This window comes from Leptodactylus fuscus, chromosome 4 (assembly GCF_031893055.1).
Source record: "Leptodactylus fuscus isolate aLepFus1 chromosome 4, aLepFus1.hap2, whole genome shotgun sequence".
NCBI lineage: Eukaryota > Metazoa > Chordata > Amphibia > Anura > Leptodactylidae > Leptodactylus > Leptodactylus fuscus.
The window spans coordinates 97,083,516-97,095,791 of record NC_134268.1 but is presented as its reverse complement, the minus strand read 5'-3'; the positions used below and the strand labels follow the sequence as shown (position 1 = coordinate 97,095,791).

The 12,276-nt window shown below is 40.0% G+C and overlaps 1 protein-coding gene across 2 annotated transcripts in view; it reads right to left on the bottom strand.

The window, feature by feature from the left end:
- KDM1B (lysine demethylase 1B) overlaps nucleotides 1-12,276 on the bottom strand; it is a 62,035-nt gene that overhangs the window by 4,208 nt on the left and 45,551 nt on the right. For both annotated transcript variants that reach the window (XM_075270922.1, XM_075270924.1), the window contains 4 exons: nucleotides 7,221-7,337; nucleotides 4,723-4,848; nucleotides 3,131-3,253; nucleotides 1,683-1,835 (listed from right to left, as the gene is read on the bottom strand). In XM_075270922.1, coding sequence (XP_075127023.1) covers nucleotides 1,683-1,835; nucleotides 3,131-3,253; nucleotides 4,723-4,848; nucleotides 7,221-7,337 — 519 coding nt within the window. The remainder of the gene's footprint in view (nucleotides 1-1,682; nucleotides 1,836-3,130; nucleotides 3,254-4,722; nucleotides 4,849-7,220; nucleotides 7,338-12,276) is intronic.

The following is a 12,276-nucleotide window of genomic DNA, read 5'->3' as shown; positions in this document are numbered from 1 at the left end:
GATCTGGCTGTGAGCAGTTTCAGGAACCATGTTGCATTTACAAAGCCCTTGAGGTGTCAAAACAGTGGAAACCTCTAGAAAGTGACCCCATTTTGAAAACCACACCCCTCAAAGAATTCATCAAGTGATGTAGTGAGCATTAGTAACCCAGAAGAGAATATGTAAGCTGTGCGGAGTAAATTGGGTCACCAAATCCCATTCTATTTTCCCACCAGCTCCTATGACATGGACGGGGAAGAGGGGCATTCTGGGGGATCAGCGCTGGTGTATTATCTCTCATAAGCTCTAAATATGGGGTGTCCCCTGAAAACGCTCGCACAGCTTATACATTTCCTTCTAGTCGCAGCCACTTATGTCCTAATGATTTGGCGACTTTTAGGGTTTTTGTCTTCATATTATACAAGCTAGATTTTTATTTTTATCTTCTGGCAATGTGGCCATATAAGGGCTTGGTGTTTGCGGTATTAGATGAGCTTTTCAATGCCATCATTTTGGTGCCTGTAACTTATTGACTACATTTTATTAACTCTTTCTGGGTGGGATGTAAAAGGAAACATCAATTCTGCCATTGCTTTTTAGCATTTTTTTTTTCCCGTGCAGCGTACAGCATAAGTAACATGTTACCTTTATTCTGCGGGTCGGTACGGTTACGGCGATACCTCATTTATATGATTTTTTAATGCGTTGCTATTTATGCAAAATAAAATTCAATTTAGGGAAAAAAATCAATTATTTTTGCATCGCCATCTTCTGAAAGGCATAACTTTTTATTTTTCGCTAGACAGAGCTGGTTGAGGGCTTATTTTTTGCGGGAAGACCTCTTCTTTTTATTGGTACCATTTTGGTTTTCATCTGACCATTTGATTACTTTTTATTGAACATTTTGTAAGGGAAAGGTGGTGAATAATCATTATTTTGTGCGGTTTTCTATGGGGTTTTTTTACGCCGTTCGGGTTAAATAATGTTTTGGCGATACCAAATATGTAATGTTTTTTTCTTTATTTTACATAATAAAGCATTTTATATGGGGAAAAAGGGATTTTTGGGGCTTTATTTATTTCTAATTTATTTTAAACTTATTTAAACTTTTTTATTTTTACTTTTTTCTAACTTTTTTTTTCTGTCCCCATGGGGGATTGAAGCAGTGATCGGCTGATCACTGCTTCAATAGAGATACGCTGCAATACACGTGTTACACGTGTATTGCATCGTATAGGAAGCTGTCAGCCTGTGTAGACGCACAGGCTGACAGCTTCATTTACGGCAGGATCAGCCAGGTGCGAGGACAGGGTAAGTGATGGGGCAGACCCGGGGTCACTGATCAGACCCCGGGCTTCCCCCTACGAACACCGGCACCCCCCGAAACCGGCGCAGGGGGTGCCGATCGGCACCATATTACACTGTAACCCCGGAGGTGCCGGTGGTCATGTTGACCGCCGGCATATCAGGGGTTAACACCCGCGATCGGACCCGGTTCCGACCGCGGGTGTTACAGGGCATAGTCAGCCGTGTATTACGGCTGTCACCCGCAGTGCATGGTGCGCACACAGTTTCTGTGTGCGCACCATGCATCCGCAGTAATAGTACGGCGGTTTGCGGGAAGCCCTTCTTGGCAGTGCCGTACTATTACGGCGCATGTCGGGAAGGGGTTAAAGAATATTCATTGGAGTTTCAGTTCTTACCTCGCCTGCAAAAAATACTTTTCCTTGAATATCTTCAGCTAGTATATCATAGGCTTCACCACTGCCACCAGTCTTCACAAAACTGTAAGCCATCTGCGCCCAAGGGTCTTTAGACCAGCGAGTTACAAAGTATTTCACTGGTGATGGTACATCCTGTATCAGTGAAGAGGTTTACAAAGTGAAAGGTTACAAATCTCCATTCCAAATTAAACAAATCTAGCAATCCATCGTCAACTGTTCAGACTATTCCCTACTTCTGCAATGTTTAGCTGGAAGCAAGATCTAGCAGATGATTTTGCTACCAATTTGCTACTATCACATGACAGCATGAAAGTATGGGAATCACTAATAGGCTAGAAGCCAACATAGTTTATCTTACATTACCATGTGAATGGCACCTTATATAACCCTTGTCTGTGTCAATTGGGCTACCAGGCATCCACCGTCCTCGTGAATTGTAGGTCTATGAGTGAATGTTATGTTAGTATTACGCACCTTCTACCATTTGGGCCTGTCTGCTTCCTGCAGTGAACCATTGCTTCAGCTTACATCAGATAAATGTGGTCTGTTTTCCATTGATCAGATTTATAATTATACATCTTTTTTACGGAATTATTAGAACATTAGAGGCGTTCTATGTATTTTTCTCTTTTATTCAACAACCATGAAGGTAACATTTGACTATACTATGACAAAATAACTGTAATGGTAGAATGGCTCAATTACTTTGGAAAAGTATATGGACTAAAAGGGATTGAATTTACTTTTTGGCATTGCCAGAAATGTCAGCACTTTATCCCCTCAGATGGCAATTTCACTATGTATATTAGGGAAAAAAAACTGCAGAAAAACTGTCTTGCAAGTTTTGTCTAAGTGTTTTTGCTTGAATATTAAAGGTTTATTGATCTTAAAGGGATTCTTCTCCCACAGCTTTCCCAGTCACACATTTATACACTTTATAGCAAACAGTATTTTGTAAGGGGAGACAATACCTATTTAGTACCATGTCCACAAAGCTAGGAACCAAGAAAATAACACTGACTTAGTCTAGGTTTACACTTGCAGCGGGCTCTCCATTGTTCGGGTCCACCAAGGAACCCCAACGACAGAGCCCATCCGTCAAAACAGCCGTTAACTAATGACACCATGGACTATAGTGGGGGTCTGCCAGGGGTCTATTTTTATACTGAAACCAGCAGACTTTTTTCTTTGATGATTTTCAGCAGAATCTATGGCGGAGTGTAAAGTATAAACTGTCATTCATTAAAACTACATTACATTGATTTCTACTATGCATGAGCACTTCTGATATGAGCATGCTCACAGGTTTCAGTACAGTTGACTGTGTGGGTGTAACATAACATACTTATAAGGGAGATAAGAGGTTTGAATATACAAGTAGAAAAGTAGATACTTAACAATTCCTCAAAGAGTGCTCTGATACTCACTTGTTCTTTAAACAGTTCCTTGAGAACCCCCATACACTGCTTCACCACTTGCTTGTCATCCATGTTTTCAATGAAGGCCACAGCATCTCCAGTAATGACAGACATGAGGACAGCATGTTTACCCTACAGCATACAATCAGGTAAGCACAGAATTAGAACAAACACAACAAAACTTTATTTCAAAGTATGGAAGTAATATATCCTGCTGTAGCTATATATGCACTTCTAAAAAAAAAAAAAAAAAGAAAAAAAAAAAAATCACAGGAGTTATTTATGGTACACCCTGTCAAACAGATGCAGGTCCCACATCATCTCTAAAATGACCCCACACCCTAACTCTAATTGTACATGATGGGGTCACTTACTATTAATCATAACTCACTCTATTCACAAGGCTGTGGTTAGTCTGGGAAATACAGCCTGCACACAGGCTACTGACAGGACACTGTTGTGTGAATAAGTCCTTAGTCACTCATTGTGTAATACCTGCCTGGGACGCACTCTGATTGTACATTAGAAAAAAAAAAAAAAAAAAAAAAACACGGTGGTATTCCAGTGTCAGGACAATGGTGATGTATTAAGAAGCCACACGAGAATTACTACAAACACAGGGGAACGTGCCGTGTGATGATGCTCTTACACATTTCAGACTTTTCAGTACTTAAAGGTTAAAATCACAGGTAATAAATCACTCCACATCTGAGGTCACATAATACTGTGATATTTTGTTTACAAGCCCTTCCCCCTGAGAGCAGCAAACAGGTGCATCATGGGAAATGTAGTTTCTTCACACATTCAAGGCATGTAAATAACAAATACAAGAAGTCTCAAGTAAAATAAAGTCAAGAAAAAGGTGAAGGGAAACAGTGAGTATCATTGCTGTGGATGTATTTGCAGATCATTTAATCATAGTATGAGAGGTATTAGTTTGAAACAGAATATGAAGAATGACTGATGGACATTAGTCTGAAACGTGTAAGAAGGAGAGCAAGGCTTCAGTTCTGGATTCAATAAATGGATTTTTAATATATCCCATTGTCCTGAGGCTAGACTACTACCACATATCTTCTGATCAACACCTGAGTGGCATATAGTTTTTAATTTTTGATACTCATACTAATTTTAAATCAATCACAGATTTCTATAGTCTAGTCCTCATGGGACTTGTGACACACTGCCTGTGCTGCTTTCTATGTGAGAAAGGAGGGAGAAGTAAGTTTGTAAGTCCCTGCCAATGCTCACAGTACTCAGGAGATCACTTGTAGCCCTAGAGAAAGAAAGGAGGAGCGCTCCTATCGGCTCCTGTAATGTAGCCAGTGCTGTATGAATGGGGTGCTTGAGGTGGACCCTGAACACAGAACATGGTTGGTGATAGGTAGTGCACATGACATGTTCTCTGAAGGAGCAAACGGTTCAATATAGGTGCTCCCCTAGCCTATTGAAATAATTTTGAAAATTGAATGCACTGTGCAATCCTATCCAGAACAATCATTCATGGAAGTTTCATTCAAGCAACATATTGCAATCCCTCTGTATTGCCATATATTGGTGCTATAGTGACAAAAACTGCAAAGAAATATTTTTGCAGATACCTGTGGATCCATGTCGTAAAACACACCAAACAAACCACGTTTACTGGAGTCTGGAGGGATATGACCAAAGAAATCAGCTCCATGAATTTTGCTGTCCCAAAACCTATAAGGAAACTGCAAACCAATCTGAAAACACAAAAATATAATTTAATTTATACAGCAAATACAAAAAGTGGCTATTGTTTTTATCAAGTAAAGGGGTTTTCCCATCTCCCTCTCTCAGCAGTTTGCCTGCTGTCTCTTTTTCTCACTTCCTGTATTCTTCAACAACTGGGAAGAGGGTTTCAACTGTTTGATGACCAGGACACTATGAAGTATCACAGTATAGACTTTGCCTTTAGCATGAAAGATTTTTTTTTATTGTGATTACTATGTATTATGTAATAACTAGCTGGTACCCGCGACTTCGTCTGCGGTGATTGTAGAAGTGGGTATATACACGCGTGGGTAAGGTTTTCGTAGTTTGTATAAGGTATGGGATATGAAATGTAAGTTTGTATCTTGTTTTTGCTGTAATTCAGAGAATACGTGAGACTTTTGTGTTGCAGTTACTTTGTATTTGAGCTGCTATATATACGGTGTTGTGGGAAACTTTACATAGTGTCTTTGGGACAGAAGTATTTGAAGTTAACCCTTTCCCGCCGATGGCATTTTTTGATTTTGGTTTTTCGTTTTTGACTCCCCTCCTTCTAAACCCCATAACTTTTTTATTTCTCCGCTCCCAGAGTCATATGAGGTCTTAATTTTTTTGGGACAAATTTTTCTTCATGATGCCACCATTATTTATTCTATATAATGTACTGGGAAGCAGGGAAAAAATTCAGAATGGGGTGGATTTGAAGAAAAAATGCATTTCTGCGACTTTCTTATGGGCTTTGGTTTTACGGTGTTCACTGTGCAACCAAAATGACCTGTCCCCTGTATTCTGTGTTTCGTTACGATTCCGGGGATACCAAATTTATATGGTTTTATTTACATTTTGACCCCTTAAAAAAATCCAAAACTATGTTAAAAAAAATTTTTTTGAAAAGTCGCCATATTCCGACAGCCGTAACTTTTTTATGCGTAAGTGTATGGGGATGTATAGGGCGTCTTTTTTTGCGGGACTGGGTGTACTTTGTAGTTCTACCATTTTCGGGAAATGTTATTGCTTTGATCACTTTTTATTCAAATTTTTAGCAGAATCAAAACAGTGAAAAAACGGCGGTTTGGCACTTTTGACCATTTTTCCCGCTACGGCGTTTACCGAACAGGAAAAATATTTGTATAGCTTTGTAGAGCGGGCGATTTCGGACGCGGGGATACCTAACATGTATGTGTTTCACAGTTTTTAACTACTTTTATATGTGTTGTAGGGAAAGGGGGGTGATTTGAATTTTTAATCCTTTTTATTTGTGTTTATATATATATATATATATATATATATATATATATATATATATATATATATATATTTTAAACTTTTTTTTTTGCATTTATTAGACCGCCTAGGGGTATTGACATGGGTGGGCGGTGTCGCGGATTGTCAGAGCGGTGGGGGTCGGCAAACATGGCTGCTCCGGAGCGTTATAGAGCGCCTCCTGGAGTATCGTTAAGGTGAGGGGCAAAGTGTTAAAGTATATGTGTATGAGATTGTGTGGGGTTAGGGGCGAGGCTGTAGAGGGCAATATGAATTTTGGGGCTTGCTATGGTCCAAAGTGTGTGAGATTGCAGAGATGGTGGTGTGAGTTTGGGTTTTGTGGGGTTCCTGGCACAAACGTATGTGCGCTATTGTGACGAAAAGTAGCCTATTGTTTAATCGAGTGTAATGACTATGTTTGTGGAAAATTTCAGCCAAATCGGTCGAGCGGGTTTTGCGTGATTGAGGAACAAACATCCGAACATCCAAATAACACACAAACTCACAAACCCACAAACTTTCACATTTATAATATTAATAGGATATAATGTATTAATGTAATATTACATTACACGTTTGTAGAGAACACTTACCATACTTTTAAAAAGAACTCAATGTTATCTTTGTATTTAAATAAATTGATAACGCACTTGGAGCCTTTACCAGCAAACTGCAATTAACTGAACTGATTGTCCTGCACGCAGAGCTGTACATAACAGGTAGAGCACTCAACCCCCCCCAGAGAGCAGTGACTCACATCATCTGTCCTGCTCATCAGATACAGGCTGTGCACCATGGAAATTATGTGTAAAACAATAGTAGGAATAATCTCACATAACAGGCAAACAAAGCAGCATTGCTACAGCAATGTATTTAGGAAACTCTTGAATTTACATAATCTAATGATATAGATAGGATCCTTGAGATGGGAATACCCCTTTAATGCAGTGTTTTAGAGAGCAGCCAGCAATGAAAGTATATATGGAGAGGAACAATGCATGCTTTTTTAACAAAAAACAAGGATTTAAGCTGACCATAAACTTTGGTCAGGTGTTGGCCAACACTCTGCAATACATATGCACTCGTGGACAAAACATACCTTCTCAATGATTCCAGCTCCGAGGCAATTTATAGCTTTCACCTTTTTCTCTGGTAGAGGAGGATTAAAGTGAATAATAGATTTCTGAAGTAGTGCAAGGGGCACTGTAACCAGTACCTGCAGAAAGGTGTCATATGGTTAAAATAAAGTTAAATTTCATAAAATTTCAGTTGCCTCTTTGAAAAACAATGACAGCAACAACCATATCTAATAGCTTAAAAAAAGAATATAGTAAATAATATTTCCACTTACTATTGTATTAACCCCTACATGTCGCTAATTCAATTAAAATTACTCAGATATACTTTAGTCTTTCCCTTGCTTCTGTTCCTGCCTCTCACTGAGTAACTATGTATAGTGTACAGGCATGGAGTACGGGGCTGTGAAAAAGGTAGAGAAAATGAATATAGGGAAGGGTTACTTCAAACAGTTATATCTCTGGCGTTATAAAACATAGAAACTTGATTTTGGGGTTATATGTCGAGGAACTAGACTTTTGTAATTCTATCTTTATTACTCCCAGACATATCACTGGTTTAATACATAGTCAAGATTGGGTTATTTATATGACGCTGCAATAATATATAAGTGATATAAATATCCCAATCCCAAATGTTTTCAACCAGTGATATCTCTGGAAATAATACTGGTTGAACTACTGCTACTTAGTGAAAATCTCCTCTTTCATATGACACCAAAAAGAAAGCTTCTGTTTTTTAGGCCAGAGTTTTGTTTTGCTTTTTAAATCCTAAGATCTGAATGATCTTAGACTTTTACCCAAGTTGCAAAACAGAGGGACATGCCAAACTAAAAAAAAGTGCAAAGGGGTATGGCGCATAACTGACCCACACCATAAAGTGAAAAAATGTGTCCAGTTTTACCCTAACCCTATAACCTGCCCTCTTCCTCCCGAGTCAATCCCCCCCTCTTCCCACACACGGTGCTAAGACAATATATTACAGACTCGGGTTTACCCAAGATCACTGCTGACACAGAGACTGTACTCCCCATAACCTCGCCCAGATGCTCCAGACAATGCAAGCTAGTAAGGTGCCAGGTCCTAATAGCATCCCTGCCTCTGGCTATAAGAAATACTCATCTGAACTACTGCATCCCCTGCTGCGTGCCTTGAATTCCCAGTTGTCGAGTACGATCCCTCCTCCTGATTTGACCAGAGCCTACATCACTGTCACACACAAAGAGGGTAAGGACCCTGTGCTTTGTTACAGACCTATCTCACTCCTTAATGCTGTCTTGAAAATTTTCTCCAAGGGCCTGGCAACAAAATTGGCGCTCTTACTCCCTGACCTGATGCATGTCAACCAAGTTGGTTTTATTCTTACTTAAGAGGCCAGGGACAATACTGTAAAGGTAATTAATGCCACCCATTATGCCCGCCCACACACACACACACACACACACACAGTCTCCCACTGTGTCGTCTCTGCACCGATGTTGAAAAGGTGGATGGGATGGCCTTTCTTATTAGCGGTATTGGACCTTATTGGCCTGGGACCGACTATGCGGTCCTGTATCTTATCCTTGTACTCCAACCCATCGACCTCCATGAGAGTCCATGGAGTTTTATCCTCTCCCTTCCAGATCGAGAACGGCACGCGCCAGGGTTGCCCCCTCTCTCTCCTGATTTTTGTCCTGACCTTAGAACCCCTACTCCAGGATCAGATCTAACCCAGAGGCGATTTGCGTGTGCGCAGTAGACATCCAAAACTTGTGGCTTATGCGGACGACCTCCTGTTTTTCTTTCAGGACCTGGTTACTCCCCCTTCCCCCTTAATGTGTGAACGCCACAAATTCCACCACCTTACTAACTTCAAAATGAATTTTCAGAAGTGCGAGGTGCTTAACGTCTCACTTCCACAGGGGCTCTAGTCCTCTTTGGAATCTTCCTTCCCCTTCAAGTGGTCTGGTGCAGCCATAAAATACCTGGGGGTTTGGATCTCTGGGGACCTGGGTGATCTCTACGCTAAAAATTACTTTCAGAGCAAAATCTGAAATGATGATCTAAGGATACTTACACATGGTTTGGGTACTGTGTCATTTATAAAATGAATGTTATGCCATTCCTACTGTATCCCCTTCAAACTTTACCGATTCATATTCCACCTAGTATAAGGTACTGTATAGTAACCTCCTTAACTTTGTCTGGCACAATAAGCGAGCTAGGCTGGCCCGTTCAACCCTCATATTGCCGAAACAGTGGGATGGGCAGGGGTGGTGTCCACAGTATGATTAGCCAGGTATTCCAGGTCCCCCTCCCCTTCAAGCCGGCCTTTTTCCTGCTCCACCTCTCAGACTACTCCCTCCACGCCTACCACAGGTCTTCCTTTCGACACATGATCAATGCCACCAGAACATGCATCCCATCGCTCTGGAGATCGCCCAACCCAACTTCTCTCCTCCACTGGATCCACAAAGTGGAGGACATCCAGGGCAGGGAAGAGCTCACCGCGTCTCTCCGATATGCATGTGAGCCTTTCATGGATGCCTAGACACCATTGATTTTCTTCCAGGGTACTCAGACATATAGAGATCTGGTGAGTTAATGCCAGTCCGCAAGCTCATGGACAAGGGCTAGGACCACTTGCTTTGCTCTTATCCTCCTGTTTTTTTTTTTTTAATCTTCCCACTACTCTTTCCCCCCACTTTTTTATCTCTTCTTTTCTCCCCTTTTGTTGGCACTGCCAATGTTATTAGGACTTGGCTCATCTGCTGTGTTCTTTTCTAACTGCACTGTTGTTCCCCATTATTTGATAGATTTACAGGCCCTTACTTTTTGTATTTGCTACAAATAAAGAACTTATAAAAACAATTAATAAATACCCTTTGCAAGGCAAACGGGTGAGAAAAAAAGGGGTGAGTATTCACAAGCTATGAAAGAGAAGTGTAGTGTAATGTGCCAGACTCCATAGGAACCCATTGCCACAGAATTCTGGCACTTCAGCATTCACCTGCACATGGGGCACTTCAGCACCTTGGGCTTTTAAGCTCACAAACCTCTTAGCTTTGATTCGGTGGCTCTCTCATATCACCATGTGGTTCTCTGCCTTCGGTCACTGGCATTCTGGTACCTCCCTACAGTGGGTTGTCACTCACACTGGCGGAGGTAATTCCTAACCAATGATAAGAACAGATACTAAACTTGGTCTTAGCCAAAGGCCAAAAGATATAGCAGTTTGAAAACGGCCTCCTTTAGCTTCATTTTCTCTACATTTTACACAGCCCTGCACTCCACACATAATTACTCAATGAGAAGCAGGAACATCTCTCAATACAGAAACACGGGTAAAAATACAGAGACAAAATGTATTTCTAAAAGTATATTACAAAATGTATTCATTATACAAATACTGCCAGAAAATCAAAAGGTTTGAGAAGTCTGAAAGTTTAGTTGCACTTTAACCTTTCCCTGCATCCAGACAGGGTGGCACTTCAGTAGCAGAGGATGTATGTAGTACATCCTTGCTACTAATGCAGATTTCTTAGGATCCGTTACAGCTATGAAACGTATCTTGGATTCATTTTAAAGATCATCTTCTTGGCGCTAACGGATCCTGAGATACAGGGCTCTATTGGGTCCTCCCCCACCAGCATCAAGCAACAATGATAAATTGTCATTGTTTGTGCATAAACTGAAGGTGACCCCATGAGGAGGGAAAGCATGGACCTCTGTCTATGTTATGCCCTCTCCTATTAATATTAACACGCATATCACATTGAAAGCAATAGGTAAAAAAGCCTGCCATTGATTTCAATGGTGAGCGTGCGTATGCCGCCACCCATAGAAATCAATGGGATCTGTTTCAACGCCGCTCACTCTGAACAAGTTTTACGTTCAGAATGAGCGGAGCGTTTACTCCGTGTGAAGGCTCCCTTAATTGGATTAAATTCTCAGCACTGTGTGTCATTAACAAATTCTGATATTACTATTAGATATAATTATTACTATTACAATAAATGAAATGTAATATTAATATACCAACAAATTTCTTCTCTGTGTGAAATTCTGCACTTCTTTATTATTTTGCCTTTTTGATATGTACACAGATTCTCACTGGAATTTGGGTGTACAGCCAATGCTATAATGAAGGGAAGCTAAAACTTCAAACAGAGATATCGCTTCGGAATGTGAAAACATGGAACGCTGCTCTTGGTGTCATATGAAAAATGAGATCGCAGTTATAGCTGTAAAATTTCATGAGGCTTCACCAGTTGAAAACACAGTCAAGATTGACACACTTTTATACAGCTACTCCCGATCCTGACTTTCTTCAACTGGTGAGCTCTCTGGAAATAAGGTAAGAACTGCAATCTTGGTGTTATATGAAAGTTGAGTATGACATGGTGGACAATCTGATTTGTCATCAGTCAATTTCCATTAACCCCTTAAGCACACAGCCCAAAAGTGCATTAAGGACCAGGCCTCTTTTTTAAAATCTGACATGTGTCACATTAAATGGCAATAACTTTGAGACGCTTTAAGTTACACAAGTGATTTTTAGATTGTTTTTTTCGTAACACATTATACTTCATGTTAGTGGTAAACACTAATTTGATGGAAATTTGGAAAAAATTGCAATTTTCAAAATGTGAAATTCTCTGCTTTTCAGGCAGATAGTCATACCACCCAAATACATGAATAAATATTATCTACCATATCTCTGCTTTATATTGGCATCATCTTTTGATTGTCTTTTAATTTATTTTGGACGTCACAAGGCTTACAAGTATAACAGCCATTTTCCAGATTTACAAGAAGATTCACCAAACTAATTTTTTAGGGACGACTTCAGTTCTGAAAGGAATTATAAAGGCCTATATAATAGAAACCCCCATAAATCACCCCATTTTCAAAACTGCACCCCTAAAATCATTCAAAACAACATTTGGGATGTTTGTAAACCCTTTAAGCATTTCACAAGAATAAAAATAATATGGAGGTGAAATTTAGAAATTTCATTTTTTTTTCCACTAATACATTCATTTAGACCTAAAATTAACACATTCACAAAGGGTTAAAGGAGAAAACTCATCTGAC